Source organism: Eleutherodactylus coqui, chromosome 7 (genome assembly GCF_035609145.1).
Source record: "Eleutherodactylus coqui strain aEleCoq1 chromosome 7, aEleCoq1.hap1, whole genome shotgun sequence".
In the NCBI taxonomy this organism is placed as follows: domain Eukaryota; kingdom Metazoa; phylum Chordata; class Amphibia; order Anura; family Eleutherodactylidae; genus Eleutherodactylus; species Eleutherodactylus coqui.
Window position 1 is genome coordinate 180,441,549 of NC_089843.1, and position 16,755 is coordinate 180,458,303.

A 16,755-nucleotide genomic window follows, 5' to 3' on the forward strand; every position below is an offset into this window, starting at 1 on the left:
TGCACATCTCATCCAAACACTGAATAATCTGCACAAAACCTGTGCGGAAATTGACATGTGGTACAGAATTCAATTCCGCAGCATGTCAATTTTATCGCCGTTTCTGCCGCAGAAATCATCTCTTCTGAATGAGGGGGCGAATTCCACTCAGGAATACACGATAAAACCCACTTCAAAATCCGCACTACATGATGTGAGTTTAGAGGCGGGCTTTCCACTGCTAATCTGCCACAGAATACCCGCTGTGGACATTCACTGCAAATGAGCCCCCATGTGAACCCAGCACGAGGCGAGTGCGATATTAACGTGCGTTTTATCCATGGGTTCAGGAACTATCTTCTGACCGGAATTCGGCGGCGGCTCCATAGACTCCTATGGGAGCCTATGGCAGCTGCCGGAGAAGGGAGTTTAGCAGCATGACCACTAAACTCTCCGCTCCTTGCTGGCTGTTTACAATGGAAGGGTGCAGGAGTTAGTTGCTAAGCTCCCGCCCCCTCTCATTGCTGGCAGCCGACAAAGGGCGGAGAGTGGCGGGAGCTTAGCAACTAGCTCCCGCCCCCTCCCATTGCAAGCAGCCAACAAGGGGCGGAAAGGGGGAGGCAGTCCCTAAACTGTCTCCCCTCGCCCGACAGCACTCTGTGCCTAGCGTTTATGTGACGGACCCAGGTCGTCTGAACGGGCGCACAAATGGCAGATTTGTGCATCTATTTGCATGATTTTCAGTCGCGCTGTGGCCATGACATGGCCAACCGAAAATGGCTATGCTCGTGTGAAGGAGCCATAACGGACACGTTTTGTCGCAAATCTTTGTATGATACCAACATGTCAGTCACAATCTGTGCAAAGTCGTTTGATCTTGTTTTCCCCAGAAATGTGTCGGTCATATTCTAGAAAGCCATCCGGACGGGTTATTGTTTGCTCGTTAGTCGTTAATTGCATCTATTATCACGTTAGACCGCTGTGATAAACGAGGCCCTATATGGTTAATGGTCAATACCACAAATGGGACAATACTGAATATCCTGCTTTTTTCTGGCGCCCTAACCTCATTGTCTGACTCAGCCCCCTGAATGCAGGGAAGAGCAATGATGCACCCCCGTGTAACTAGCAGGACTCTGGGAAAGCTGGGTGCCGGCATGCCGTGATGCAGCCAGAGGCCGGCTGGAGGCAGACAAGGGGCTGTCTCAGGGGGAGTGTCGGCCAGGCCTCTATTAGATGCTCGGGAGGCTGGAGGGGGTAAGCAGAGGCTCCCTGAGCTCCGGAGTCACATCTGACTCTCCCCCTCTTCCTCCGGCCAGCTTCGCTTCCCCCGCTCCCCTCACTAGATAGCTCCTTCTGCTCGGACTAAAAAGTAGCAGACCCCCGTAACCCCTTCCTCGCCGGACGTCCCGCACTGCCTTACAACTTACCTGCTAGTAACACGTAGCCTCAGTCAGCGGTAAGTGTCCGCCGGAGCTCGCCGTAAGCAAGCAGTACAAGAGCCCTCTCACACGGAGGAGAGAGGAGGCGTCCAGCCGGGACCGGCACATCTCACCGCCTGTCACCCAGGATTACCGCACAGTCCCCGGGATGTTCCTCCTGTCACTCTGCTGCCTAGTAGCTGTGATACATGGCAAGACCACAGCGCAACCAGTAAGAGCTAGCTCTCATATCATCTATCTAATAACTATCTCATATCATCTATCTATCGATCTCATATCTATCCATTGATCTATCTATTAATCCATCCTGCTCATATCTATCTATCTATCTATCTATCTATCTATCTATCTATCTATCTATCTATCTATCTATATCATATCTATCTATCTATCTCATATCTATCTATCTATCTATCTATCTATCTATCTATCTCATATCTATCTATCTATCTCATATCTATCTATCTATCTATCTATCTATCTATCTATCTATCTCATATCTATCTATCTATCTATCTATCTATCTATCTATCTATCTCATATCTATCTATCTATCTATCTATCTATCTATCTCATATCTATCTATCTATCTCATATCTATCTATCTCATATCTAGCTATCTACCTATCTAGTATCTATCTATCTATCTATCTATCTATCTATCTATCTATCTATCTATCTCATATCTATCTATCTATCTATCTATCTATCTATCTATCTCATATCTATCTATCTATCTATCTATCTATCTATCTATCTATCTATCTATCTATCTATCTATCTATCGATCTATCTTATGACTATCAATTCTTCCTTCCTTTCTTTCTTTTTCTTCTTTTCTTCCCATCCAAGCTTCCTTCCTAGTAATGTCTAGTGGCTGATGTGTCTGTAGTAGGACCAGTACGACCATGCCATGATTACATATAACAGGAGCCAGTGGCTACACGTGTCACCCTTTAGATGTTCTAGGCTGCTTGACAGATCCAGGCTAAAAAGCTCCCCCTACCTGACAACATGCATTTCATATTAAAGGGGTTGTCCCGCGCCGAAACGGGTTTTTTTTTTTTTCAACCCCCCCCCCGTTCGGCGCGAGACAACCCCGATGCAGGGAGGTAAAGAAAGCTCACCGGAGCGCTTACCTGAATCCCCGCGCTCCGGTGACTTCTCTACTCACCGCTGAAGATGGCCTCTTCCTCCGTGGACCGCAGCTCTTCTGTGCGGTCCACTGCCGATTCCAGCCTCCTGATTGGCTGGAATCGGCACGTGACGGGGCGGAGCTACACGGAGCTACACGGAGCCCCATAGAAGACTGCAGAAGACCCGGACTGCGCAAGCGCGGCTAATTTGGCCATCGGAGGGCGAAAATTAGTCGGCACCATGGAGACGAGGACGCCAGCAACGGAACAGGTAAGTATAAAACTTTTTATAACTTCTGCATGGCTCATAATTAATGCACAATGTACATTACAAAGTGCATTATTATGGCCATGCAGAAGTGTACAGACCCACTTGCTGCCTCGGGACAACCCCTTTAAGTTATTCCTTCTTTCCTGACATTGGTATGTTCCCATGTGGGCATCTGCCTCACTGCTCCTTTTATTATCACTGCTATATCTATCTATCTATCTATCTATCTATCTATCTATCTATCTATCTATCTATCTATCTATCTATCTATCTATCTATCTATCTCTCTCATATCTACCTATCTAGTATCTATCTATGTCATATCTATCTATCCTTTATATATCTATCAAGCTCATATCTATCTATCTATCTATCTATCATTTATCTATTTATCCATCTAATATCTATCTATCTATCTATCTATCTATCTATCTATCTATCTATCAGGGTTATTGCATACAGTCTATCTATCTATCTATCTATCTATCTATCTATCTATCTATCTCATAGCTATCTATCATCTATCTACCATTTATATATCTAATATCGTTCTTTCTTTCTTTCTTTCTTTCTTTCTCATTATAAACCTTTCTGATTATCTATCTATGTATCTATCACATATCTATCTATCTAATATCTATCTATCCATCTATTTATCTATCATTTATATATCTATCTATTCATATCTATCTATTTATCTACCTATCATTTATCTATCTATCTATCTATGTCATATCTATCTATCTATCTATCTAATATCTATCTATTTATCTATTTATCTATCTATCTCATATCTTTCTATCTCATTAGTTATCTATCTATCTATCTATCTATCTATCTATCTATCTATCTATCTATCTATCATATGTATCTCCTATCTATCTACTTATCTCATATCAATCTATCTTTTTATCATCTATCTATCTATCTATCTATCTATCTATCTATCTATCTATCTATCTATCTATCTATCTATCTATCTATCTATCTATCTATCTATCTATCTATCTTCCTCATATCTATCTATCTGTCCAGGACACTATAATTGATTTTTTTCCATGAGGAGCCAAAAGCGCCGCTATGAATAGTTAATTAACTTTAGGGCCTTTGGCTACTGGGTTGTTGGCACCGCCAGGCTGATTTATTGAATGAGGCACTCTTTGCTAAAATTTCTATGTTAAACATATCATGAAGCCCTTGGACTATAGGTGGCTGCACAGATGTTTATTCAGCCATGGAAAACCCACCAATAAACTTAAAAGTTGCCTGGAGCAATTTTAGTTTTCTACCCAGCACAGACCATGCAGTGTGCTTAACCGTCAAGTGTCCAAAGCGTGTAAATACAACTAATGATCTTTTCTTTCTCTTTCCAGGCGGGCAATGAAGGAAACACCAGGATAGGTAAGTGTATCATACTGCCAATCTCTGATGAGACTTATTGTAAAGAGTTTGCAACGTTTGCAAAAACTTCCTTGTTGATAACTTCATTAATAAAAGTGGTCAGGAAGTGTCTGTTAGCTGAGCACATCTTTCTCCCTACCCCTCCATACACATGCTTGCCTTCAATATGGAGAAGGGGATAAGCCGCTGCAGACACTTCTAGAAGCCCAACAAACGACGGGGTCTGTTGTAATCTTTGAAGAAAATCAGAGTTGTCCCCACATACAGTAGCTTGTCAGCCAATCCTGATAAAATTGGTGGGTTTGGTGGAGTTTAACCCAAGTTGGATGGGCACCTTAAAATTTCCATTAGGTAAAACTACCCAGACTTCTGCCCACTGTTGGCTGCTTTCACACGGGGTGAAATTATTCCGCGTTCTGCACCCAAATCTGCAACTTATTCTGTCGCTGCAAAACCCACACCAAAAGTTGATGCAGATTTACAGGCTGATTTAAGGCACTTCAATTCTGCATCAAAATCCACAAGCGAACCTGCGGATTTTGGTGTGGAATGCAGAATAATTGCGCCTGTCTAAAAGCACCTTTAACAACTGTAAACATTTTCTTATCCTTTTTTATGAAATAGCTCTAATTCTATTAGTTTATTCTTATTTAAATCGAATCTGTCATCTTGAAAATGCCTTCCAGTGACCGGCAGCCTTCCCTGTATGCACAGCCAATCACAGATAGCTGTCACTCACGGATAGGACGGCCTAACAGACCTCTAACCTCAGAATGAGCAGAGATTAAAATGAGTAAAATACAAGTTACACGGAATATTTCCCCATAAAACTATTTACTATCTACTCAGCCCCCCTACTCTATAACATCATGCCTGCAGAACGGACTGCATCTTCAAGCTAAGAGTTTCCCTTTAAGGGCTTAGACACTTGGGTGCATGCACTAATACATTCGCCGCTACGGAAAAATCAGAGGGTTTTTATCATTCTGTTTTGCGGCTGTGATTTTGTGCTCTTTTTTGCGCAATGCTCTTCATGTATCGCCCATTATTGCCTATGGGAGTAAAAAAATGGACTCTTCACACGAGTAAAACTTATGTGCAGCAATGAGATACATTTTTCTCACAAAATTCAGGAAGAATCACATGTATGCAGGTGCAATATCTGTCCGGATTTCTTGCCGGTGTGAATTCCCCCTAATTGTTGATAAGAAAACTGGATAAAGCCAATATGCTCATAAAACCAACTCTTTGAGGCATCGGTGCCCAGCTTCTCTAAGGTTCCTAGAGTAAATCTGCCTAAGGGTGAACCCCCACTAGCATTTTTTTCCTTGTGCTGCAAGAGCAAGTGAAAACACATACCTCGCAGCGCAAAGAAAATGCTGCGATATCGCAAAATTCTTTCAAGGAGGCCAGAGGCAGCAGCGCTAGCCCCATTGAGAACATAGGGAGTATATCGCGGACTTCTGTCCCATCAATAAATAGCTGTGCACTGCCTGTGATGGGCTGAGCGCTCAGCCAATCAGCACAGCTTTTTCAGGAGGTGGGGATTTAGAAATTCCCACCTGCTGAAAGAGCTTCACAACAGTGCGGGGGTGCCAGCCAGAGGACGCACCTGAGCGGCGGAGAGGTGAGTATATAGTTTTTTTTTAATTTTTACCAGCTAGGGATGATTTTTCAGGGAAGGGCTTATATTTTAAGCCCTTCCCTGAAAATCATCGCTGCGGGAGTTGCCTGCAACCCACTGCTTTCAATTGGGCTGCAGCAGCGCCGACCCCATTGAAAGCAATGGAATAGCATCCTGGACTTCTGCCACAGCTGTGACAGCTGTGGCAGAAGTCCGCAATATACTCCCTCTGTTTTCAGTGAGGCTAGTGCTGCTGCCACTGGCCCCATTGAAAACACTGAGCGATATCGCAGATTTTTTCTCAGCGATGTGAGGCTGCAGTGGTAAAATCATAAATGAGTATGAAACCATTGAAAATCATTGGTTTCATATTCATCGCTCTCGCATTGCAGGGAAAAATATTGCTAGTGGGTAAAAGCCCTAAGGCTGAATGCACATGGCCGGGTCGGATTCCGACTGCAAAATGTCGCAGTGGAATCAGGCCCTGTGCCCGGCATTGACCCCCACGTTCCTGTCTTGAAGTCTTCTCTCTGTTCTGCGGATGTGCCGGCTGGCGTGCTGCCGCACATGTGCAGTGCAGAGAGTCGCGCCGGCGATGACGTGGATTTGCTGCGACTCGCCGCGGGATGGACAGCTTTCATTGACTGCAACACTAGAATAGGATATGCTGCAATTTTTTCCCCACGAGCGGAAAATCGCAGTTGGTTCTCATGGGCATGAAAAAATGTTTTCCATAGCATGTCTATAAGCAGGATTTGCAGTGGGATCCGGAGGCAAACGACCGCTCTGGATCCCGCAGTGCAAATACAGCCGTGGACATTCGACCTAAATGTACAATGGTACCTCCTACATTCCTCGATTGCCGCACAACTAGGCAGATTGAACATTCAGAATTCTGGGACAGCTTAGTGATGATTCACTTGAGGCTTTTATCGGAAGTCACTTCTTGTCACCTTTGGGTAACAACATTGGAAAGACTAAAAAGCAGCCGAATAAATAACAGGTGGACAGCAGAGGACAACTTATCTTTTTCACTTATTTTCAAACACTGGATTCTTGACATCCAATAAAGGGGGCCGCACGTCCTGCAAGTGGAGACCTCTTATTTCACCTTTAGCAACGTTTCATCATGGGTTGGCTTGAGAAAGGTTCCCAGGAACTGAAACATTGGTGAATTATAAGAGGGCTCTGCTTACTGGGTCTTCTGTCTCCCTCTACTTTATTGGATTTAGACTTTTTGGAGCTTTTGGCCCCTTGTGAAATGTGCACTTTGGCGCTGCTGTATACACTTTGTCTACCAGTTGGATTCTTGACATCTTTAATACTAAGTGCAGTATTGCTATTAGGACAAACTCCTACTTTATCATATTGTCTAATAGGGGCGTAAGTGTTCTGCAGCAATATACTACATGGAAACGCTGCGTCTATGTATTTCGCTGCGTCTATCGTTACAGTTATAGTGATGGGGATGTGTGAAGTGTAGCGTATGTACACATATGTTTCCACCATGTTTTTGCATCATTGTTGTCAGGAAGCACAGGGTAACATTTTCCTATCATTTTTTGCAAAATAATTGATGGGGAGGGGGATACATTTTTTTCCACAGAGATGTCAGCTGGCGTAGGCAGTCTTAGGGCGACTCACACAAACGGCTTTTAACTTCGGAATCCATTTTTAGTTCACACTTGCGGGTACAAATTGCGTAGTCTGTGAGTGAAAGAAAAATTGCAGCATGCTCTATTTTAGTACGGATTCTGCGTGGACGGCCCCCATTACAGTTAATGGATGCAAGTGTTCTGTCGCTCATATGCAATTAACGGCTAAAACGCATGCAACTTCAAAGGAGAAGCCGGAATGAAGGGGAGAGAGAGATCATTCTTCTGTGTGGACGATAGGCTGTACATAGCATTCATCCACGTGGAAAAACGCTTGCATATGTAATCATTCGCAATTACTTTCTGCAAATGTTCACAGGCCTTCCGCGGCGGAAATCCGCATGTGGAATCTGACTCGTTCCTGTGAGTCTGGCCCTATACAGACAATGCTCCCTGGGAAAATGTAGGCAAATATTGTCCTCCAGGAGGAAGACGAATATCTCTTTAATGCCACCTATATACAAGGTAACTACCCTGTGAATCAGTGTCTTGCCCTAGTCATGTTTCAGGGCTCTTTGATGGGTTAGACATTGATTTACAGGGTAATGACCTATAGGTGGCACTAGAGAAACAATTTTCTTCCTCTGGGACAAGAGAAAAAAAAACTACTTGTGAACTCCCTGTAAAGCGTAGTCTGAGTATTTTGCTAGTTACATTAGACTTTAGGAGGAAGATTAATTTTATTTGCAGCCAGGCAATAAGAACTTCTATACATATATCGAGAAAACTACTCAACCCAAGTAAGACGCAAGCAGCATGTCTGTAGATGTATTGACCAACTAGTTTCTGAGAATTGTCCACTTAACTAGTCCTCATACATATGGTAGCGTTATGGGCAGTGGCATACTTATAGGGGTTCGCAGCGCTCACAACTGTGACCAGGCCCCTAAGACAGTGTGCCTAAGGGGGGGGGGGGGCACACTTTACTCTGCAGCGGCCTCTCTGTATAGCTGGGCCTCAGAGAAGCCCATCGATGCATCGTGCACATGGGAGTTCCAACAGTGGAGTTCAGCCATAGGGGGAGGGGCAGGGTTGGGCTAACTGTGGGGGGCTCTTTGGTAGTCATTACATAATCCACTGGCACAGCCCTTCCACCAGGCAACATGGTAGCATGGAGTTATAGGAGGAGGAAGAGGGCCTAGCAAATCTCTCCTTCCGTGGTGTCTTGGCTGCCCATTCTCGGTGACATATGCTTAGTAATGTGACAGACAGCGCCCCTGGTCAGTCAGTAGAATAGCTCTATTGCAGCTGCCATCTGCTCATTCCTTCACTCTGGCACCATCCTAAAACTTCTTGGTAAGCTTGGTAAGCACAGCTGGGGATGGACCCAGTCCCTAGGATAGTCCTACATCTTAGGCCATGTTGTTTCTGATTTGATACTATATAAACCTTTGCAAAATCGTGGTCTTTTTGCAGTGATTTTGTTTAAATTATGCTAAAATTGCAAATTGAAGGGCTGCTGCAGGATCTTTGTGATATCGAAGTCACATGACAAAGGTCCTGCAGAGCAGAAAAGAAGGCGGCTATAGAAATGTGGAAGATGAAAGAATGGAGTCCACAGGGGCTAGTCTATAAGAGAGGGGCCACGGGGAACAGAGAGCCACCACAATTTGCTTTATGCAGAACGATGGGTTTGGAATTACAATTCCCATACTAACAGACGACTGTAAAACAGGCCTCTATTTTTGCCCTACAGTTTTGTTATTGGATGTGCTAGCGGTCTATCCGAGCCGTAAGAATATTGTGTTGCATTGGCACTACAGGTCCCAGCATTCCTAGATCACTGTTAAGGTTATATGGGGATATATAGTTTCACACAACACAAACTACAGCTGGATTCATACTTTGCTCTAGTGTGCGCTGTGCCTGAATCAGCGAAAACAGAAATCAGACCAAGGCTGGCCTCACACGACCGGATTTTAATAGTGGAATCCACAATCGTCACCCACGCGGTATTCCACACCCATTGAAAAAATAGAACATTTGCATGTGCGATCAGATGAGCAGACAGCGATTGTGATTTCCGAGAGCGTATTTAAAGTTGCAGCATTTTTTACTTTTGTGTGGAATCCGCACGGACGGCTTCCATTGACTTCAATGAAAGCCGTCCGACCCGCAGCCCGTCCGCAATTGACATTGCAGATAGACCGATGGTACCCGTGTCATCGCCTAGCGATGGCGCCGAAAAAAACAAATATAAAAAAAAATCTGTACTCCACATTACTGATATCGAGCGTCCTCGGTCATCCGCAATACAGAAAGTGAGGGTATGCTGGGTTGCCGGCTGGGGTCAGAGCCAGATTCTGCTGTGGGCTCCTGCATGTGGAATCTGACTGGTTCGTGTGAGACCGGCCTAAATTGGTCATGTTTTCTGTTTGTTTCTGTTATTCTTGTTATATTTCCACTGTGTTATTTTATTTTCCAAAAATAGCGGAAACCTTATCAAATAGAGATCAAAGTTTGCAACTTTGGCCTCCATTTGACTAATTAAAGTTGGCAGTTCAGTTCGGGGTTCTGTCTGTATTTATGTACTGAGGTTGGTTCTGGTCCTATGTTTCTGGTATGAACTTGGTTCTGGTACTGTATATATATATATATATATACATATATATATATATATATATATATAAAATGATCTTGCTCTTGATACTGTATTCATATTATGAGCTTGATTCAGGTGTTGTATTTATGTTATTAGATTGGTTCTGGTGGTGTGTTAATGTACTCATCTTGATCCTGGTCCTGTATTTATGTAATGAGCTTGGGTATGGTATGTATTTATGTAATGAGCTTGGTTATGGCACTCTATTGATATCATGAGCTTGGTTCTGGTACGCATTTATATACTCAACTTGGTTCTGGTGTTGTATTTATGTAATATACTTGGATCTGGTACTGTATTTATGTAATGAGCTTGAATATGGTATGCATTTATGTACTGAGATTGGATATGGCACTCTATTGATATCATGAGCTTGGTTCTGGTGCGCATTTATATACTCAACTTAATTCTGGTGTTGTATTTATGTAATAAGCTCGGATCTGGTACTGTATTTATGTAATGGGCTTGGGTATGTTATGTATTTATGTAATGAGCTTGTTTCTGGTGCTGTATTTTTGTACTGAACTTGCTTCTGGTGCAGTAATTATGTATAATATATAATGGAAAGAGATGAGCGCTGGAGACACCGGACTGGAGTGCTCAGACTGTTGCATTCATGGTGTGCACACTTAAAGCCAGTCGTCGGAGAAGCATGCAAGACAGGTGTGACGGGACAAGTTTACATACGATAAAGCCTGTGTCGCACATGCGTAAGCGCATTTGAAATGTGTTTTTGTGGAATGTTCATTGCGTTTTTGCAATTGCAAGTCATGCGCAGTTGCACGCACAAGAACACATGTACTGATGCTCTCAGCCAGTGAAATGGGCAAATTCTTTAATGAGTTCCAGATATGTTCTTTTTCAGCAGAAATGTGCAGGAAAATAGAACATGCTACATTTTTTTTTTTGCGCAACACAATTGTACACACAAAATATGTGCTTGTGAACAAATGCATTGAAATCAGTGTTCTATTTTCTGTGTATTACACGTGTGAAATTTTTGTGCACAAATACACACACGTAACTTAAAGGCAACTGCCCTGATGAGTATTAGGACTTATTCGCACAAGCGATTCTCATGTCCATGTGTTGTCCGTATTTACGAAGGGGCTAAGAGACACTTTTTTTTTTACACAGAATATAAAAATAATCGCAGCATGTCCTGTTCTGGTCCAACTTCACAGATGAGAATCACCCATTTAAAACAATGCGTGCACAAAAAATATGGAGTGCAGGCGGAGGACATCTGCGTGCGCTCTGTTTGTCACCTGTTGTTACACAATCCTAGAAAAAAAATTGCCTATTTCAGGTTTTTCTTTGTGCTCGCAATAAAAAAAACAGATGACACATGGATCACACATGGACATAAAAAAACAGACACACACAAAGCACACGGATGTCACATGGAGATACACACGCATTAAAATCTGTCTGCTTTTCACACATTGAAATTAGACTTGGGCTCGTGTGAATAAGGCCTTCGGGTACACGTACGGCCATTTAAAAGTTGCGCACAAGATTCTCGGGCACAACCTGCATCTGACAGCACTGTGTCAGGTTCCCTTTAAGTTTATTTTTGTTATTGAAGATATTTAGTACATTACATCAGATCATATGATAACAAAGAATACTTTTTTTTTTACATTGTAACCATATGCTAAATAGTCTATATAAACAATGTCACAATGTGCTCTTCCTTTACTGCTAGATCAGGTCACACAGTTTTCATCAGCACAAGGATTTCCAAGACCTTCTCCCAATAGCTTAAAATAGGAAGCAGGAGTTTCCATAAGATTTTTATTATTTTAATTAATTCCAATTTTAATTCACTTTTTGGACGTGTGTGTGTATATATATATATTTATATATATATATATATATATATATATATATATATATATATATATATATAAATAAATATATATATAAATATATATACATATATATATATCATGTACTGACCCTGATTCTGATCCCATATTTATGTTATCAGCTTGGCTCTGGTACTATATCTATGTGATGAGGTTGTGTATGGTAGGTATTTATGTACTGAGCTTGGTTCTGGTGCAATAACTATGTATAATATATAATGGATATGGAGGTGGATTATCCCCTTATTTTTTCATGGTTCCAATGAAATAATCTGTTGCTGTATGGGCACCGCCATGACCATGCGTTAGCACCAGAGAGGGGTATAGATGTGAATGGTGCTACTGTATGGGAAATACCTGTTGGCAGTAGGTGTACAGTATATATAGCATGGTATCTAGGGCTGCCTTTGGAGCTCTGCTATAACTAGAAGTTTCATATACAGGATTCCAGACTAAAAAAAATTACCTAGGAGCCATCGGCTCCTAAACTGAAAAACTTAGGAGACAAATCACATTTTTAGTCGCCCAGTTTAAATGCATTTATAATCCTTGTTAAAATACAGCACACGTTGTGAAATCTGACAGGGATTTATTTGTGTGGATTCTGCCTCTAAAAGCAGGGCAGAAATCTGTGACTGGGCCATGAATTTCTGCTACGTATTTGCCACAGATTTAGCCCTATGAATGGGAAATTCTTAATTTGGATCCACGCGAAATCACATAGGAAATTCCGCACGCAAATTTTAGAGGTGCATTGGATTCCACTGTGTGAAGATGGCCTCAGTGTGCCATAGTGCTAATTACTGACATAAGTCCCCTGCTAATATATGTATACACAGATCATCCATAGTAAATCATCTAGGCACCACCCAGTATTATATACACTGTCCCACTGGCAAGTATACACATCTAGCCACCCAGTATAATATATACTGTCCCACTGCCTAGTATACACATCCAGCCACCCAGTATAATATTCACTGTCCCACTGCCTAGTATACACATCCAGCCACCCAGTATGATATACACTGCCCCACTGCCTAGTATACACATCCAGCCACCCAGTATAATATACACTGTCCCACTGCCTAGTATACACATCCTGCCACCCAGTATAATATACACTGTCCCACTGCCTAGTATACACATCCAGCCACCCAGTATGATATACACTGTCCCACTGCCTAGTATACACATCCAGAGCCCCTCTGCCAGTATAAGGGCTTAAACACATGACTGTGATTTTGTCACGTATTGAAAGTGTGATTTTCACATAATGAAACCATTGATTTTAATGGCATTGTTTGAACTAGTGTGATTTTTGCGCAATATCACTACCAGTATGTGCGATAAAAGATAGGCTTTACCATATCTTTTCTGACACATAGTTTTTCTACGTAGGGCAGGACCTATCTTTCTGGGTTTTTTTTTTAACCACGCACCATAGCGCAATAGTAAAAAAATCCACACAGTGATAACAGTTATGTGCCTTTTCTCCCATCCAAACACTGAAAGCAACCAGGTACCCCTTTCCCCATCCAAACAGTGACATCAGCTATGTGTCCCCTTCCGCATCCACACAGTGATAGCAACCAGGTGCCATTTCCCCATTCACACAGTGATAGCAGCCAGGTGCCCTTTCCTCATCCACACAGTGATAGCAGCCAGGTGCCCTTTCCCCATCCATACAGAGATAGCAGCCATGTGTCCCCTTCCCCATCCACACAGTGATAGCAGCCAGGTGCCCTTTCCCTATCCACACAGTCATAGCAAGCAAGTGCCTTTTCCCCATCCACACACTGATAGCAGCCAGGTGCCCTTTCCTCATCCACACAGTGATAGCAGCCAGGTGCCTTTTCCCCATCCATACAGTGATAGCAGCCATGTGTCCCGTTCCCCAGCCACACAGTGATAGTAACCAGGTGCCCTTTCCCCATCCATACAGTGATAGCAGCCATGTGTGCCCTTTCCCCATCCATACAGTGATAGCAGCCATGTGTCCCCTTCCCCATCCACATAGTGATAGCAACCAGGTGCGCTTTCCCCACCCACACAGAGCTAACAGCCAGGTGCCCTTTCCCCATCCACATAGTGATAGCAGCCAGGTGCCCTTTCCCCATCCACACAGTGAAAGCTGCCAGGTGCTCTTTCCCTATTCAAATACTGCAAGCAGCCCGGGGCTGCACAGTAAAATATCAATATTTGCAGATGACACAAAATTATACAAGATAATTAATGCACCTGAGGACAATGTACGGCTACAAACGGACCTAGATAAGCTGGGGACTTGGGAGGAAAAATGGCAAATGAAGTTCAAGGTTGATAAATGTAAGTTTATGCACATGGGCAAGAAAAACGGATGTCACCAATATACACTAAATGGGGTACAGCTAAGGGAAAAGTGATATGGAAAAAGACCTGGGGGTACTAGTGGATTGTAGACTAAACTGGAGCAACCAATGCCAGTCAGCTGCTGCAAAAGCTAATAAAGTCTTGGGGTGCATTAAAGGAGGTATAGGGGCGAGGGACTGGAAAATTATTCTACCACCATATAAGACACTTGTTAGGCCTCACATGGAATACTGCATACAGTTCTGGACTCTGCTACTCAGGAAAGACGTTGCAGTGCTTAAGAGGGTTCAAAGAAGGGCAACTAAATGAATACATGGAATGAAGGGACTGGAATACCCAGAGAGGCTATCAAAATTCAGATTATTTACCCCGGAAAAAAGACTGCTAAGGGGCGACCAAATAACTATGATAAATACATGAGGGGACAATACAAGGATCTCTCCCATGATCTGTTTATACCCAGGACTGCTACAGTAACAAGAGGGCATCAGCTACGTCTAGAAGAAAGCAGGTTTTATCACCAACACAGAAAAGGGTTCTTTACTGTAAGAGCAGTGAGACTGTGGAACTCTGCCTGAGGATGTGGTGATGGCAAAATCCATAGAGGAATTTAAGAGGGACTAGATGTCTTGTCTTTCTAGAGTGGAAGGATATTACAGGATATAAATTTTAGGTGACGACCTGGTTGTTGATCTGGGCCTTGCAGACAGGTAGGAACTATTAAAGGTTGATCCAGGGATTAGTCTGACTGCCATTAGGGAGTCGGGAAGAAATTTTTTCCCCGAAAGGGCTAATTGGCTTCTGCCTTTTGGTTTTTTTTGCCTTCCTCTGGATCAACAAAGAGGTTGAAACAGGCTGAACAAGATGCAGATTGTCCTCATTCTGTCTAACATACTATGTCCCTTACCAATACAAACAGTGATGGCAGCCAGGTGCCCCTTCCCCCATCCTCACAGTGATAGCAGCCATGTGTCCCCTTCCCCATCCACACAGTGATAGCAGCCATGTGTCCCCTTCCCTCATGCACACAGTGATAGCAGCCAGGTGCCCTTTTTCCATCCACACAGTGATAGCAGCCATGTGTCCCCGTCCCCATCCACACAGTGATAGCAACCAGGTGCCCTTTGCCCATCCAAACACTACAAGCAGCCAGGCATTCACTTCCCCATACGAACAGTGATGGCAGCAAGGCACCCCTTCCCCTATACCTACAGTGATAGCCAGATGCCCTCCTCGCCCCTCACCACAGTGGCAAGAGCCACTGCCAGCATAGCTAAGATTAATTACATAGCAACAGACAGCCTTGAGGGAAATACAGAACAGGAGAGGGAGAGCAAAATGATTATCGGGCATATTAATGCCTCTCCACTGTCCTCAGGGAGCAGGTCTAATACAGGATGTGTGTAGCATGCAGCAAGCTAGGCATGTCTGGTAGAGATTCTTCACTATAGCCGCACAGTGCCGTGGTGCTGCTGTTTGCAAATGGTGACCAGACTTCTTGTCGCAATATGCAAAATCATGAGTGCATTGGCAACCATTTTGGTCGCCATCTGGAGCCCCGATATAAGCACTGCCGTGCCTGAGGCAAATGGATAGTCAAATGGGTTAATACATGTGCAAATCAAGGACATAATTATAGGAGGTGCACAGGTTGTAATTCGGGGGGCACAACAGTTTCTTAACCATTTCCAAAGGCCACAAGGGTATTCCCATCCACAAAATTTATGGTATATCTAGGAGAATGCCATAATGAATTGCATAAGTTCTACTTCCACGACTCCCACCTATTGGGAGAATGAGGGTCACTATCTCCGCCAATCAGCACTAAAGAGAAGCGGAGACAATACACATGGCTCTCTCCATTGTAGATGATGGATAGTGCTGTAATGGCCTGGAATTTCATAAGTCATATGAACTACAATGTAGAGAGCTACATGTATATACAATGCCTCCCACTCATGTAGTCATTGAAGGTGTGCAAAGTCATTGAAGGTGTGCCAGACATGGCTACGCAGTGCACCCTTAGTACTTGTCCTAATATATAGGGGGCCCAGACATGGCTACGCAGTGCACCCTTAGTACTTGTCCTATTATAGGGGGCCCAGACATGACACACAGTACACTCTTAATACTTGACCTAATATATAGGGGGCCCAGACATGACTTCACAGTGCACCGTTAGTACTTGTCCAAATGTATGGTAGGCCCAGATACGACTACACAGTACACTCTTAGTACTTTTCCTAATATATACGGGACCCAGACGTGGCTACACAGTGCACCTTTAGTACTTGTCCTAATATATAGTGACCTAGACATGACTGTAGAGTGCACCCTTATTACTTGTCCTAATATATAGGGGACCCAGATATAACTACACAGCGCACCCTTAGTACTCGTCCTAATTTATAGGGGACCCAGG

The 16,755-nt window shown here is 43.4% G+C and overlaps 1 protein-coding gene across 3 annotated transcripts in view; it reads left to right on the forward strand.

Moving 5' to 3' along the window:
* Positions 1-1,240: 1,240 nt before the first annotated feature.
* ADAMTS3 (ADAM metallopeptidase with thrombospondin type 1 motif 3) overlaps positions 1,241-16,755 on the forward strand; it is a 276,553-nt gene continuing 261,038 nt past the window's right edge. For all 3 annotated transcript variants that reach the window (XM_066574067.1, XM_066574068.1, XM_066574069.1), the window contains exons 1-2: positions 1,241-1,632; positions 4,202-4,229. In XM_066574067.1, the coding sequence (XP_066430164.1) occupies positions 1,570-1,632; positions 4,202-4,229 (91 nt within the window). In that variant the 5' untranslated portion in view covers positions 1,241-1,569. The remainder of the gene's footprint in view (positions 1,633-4,201; positions 4,230-16,755) is intronic.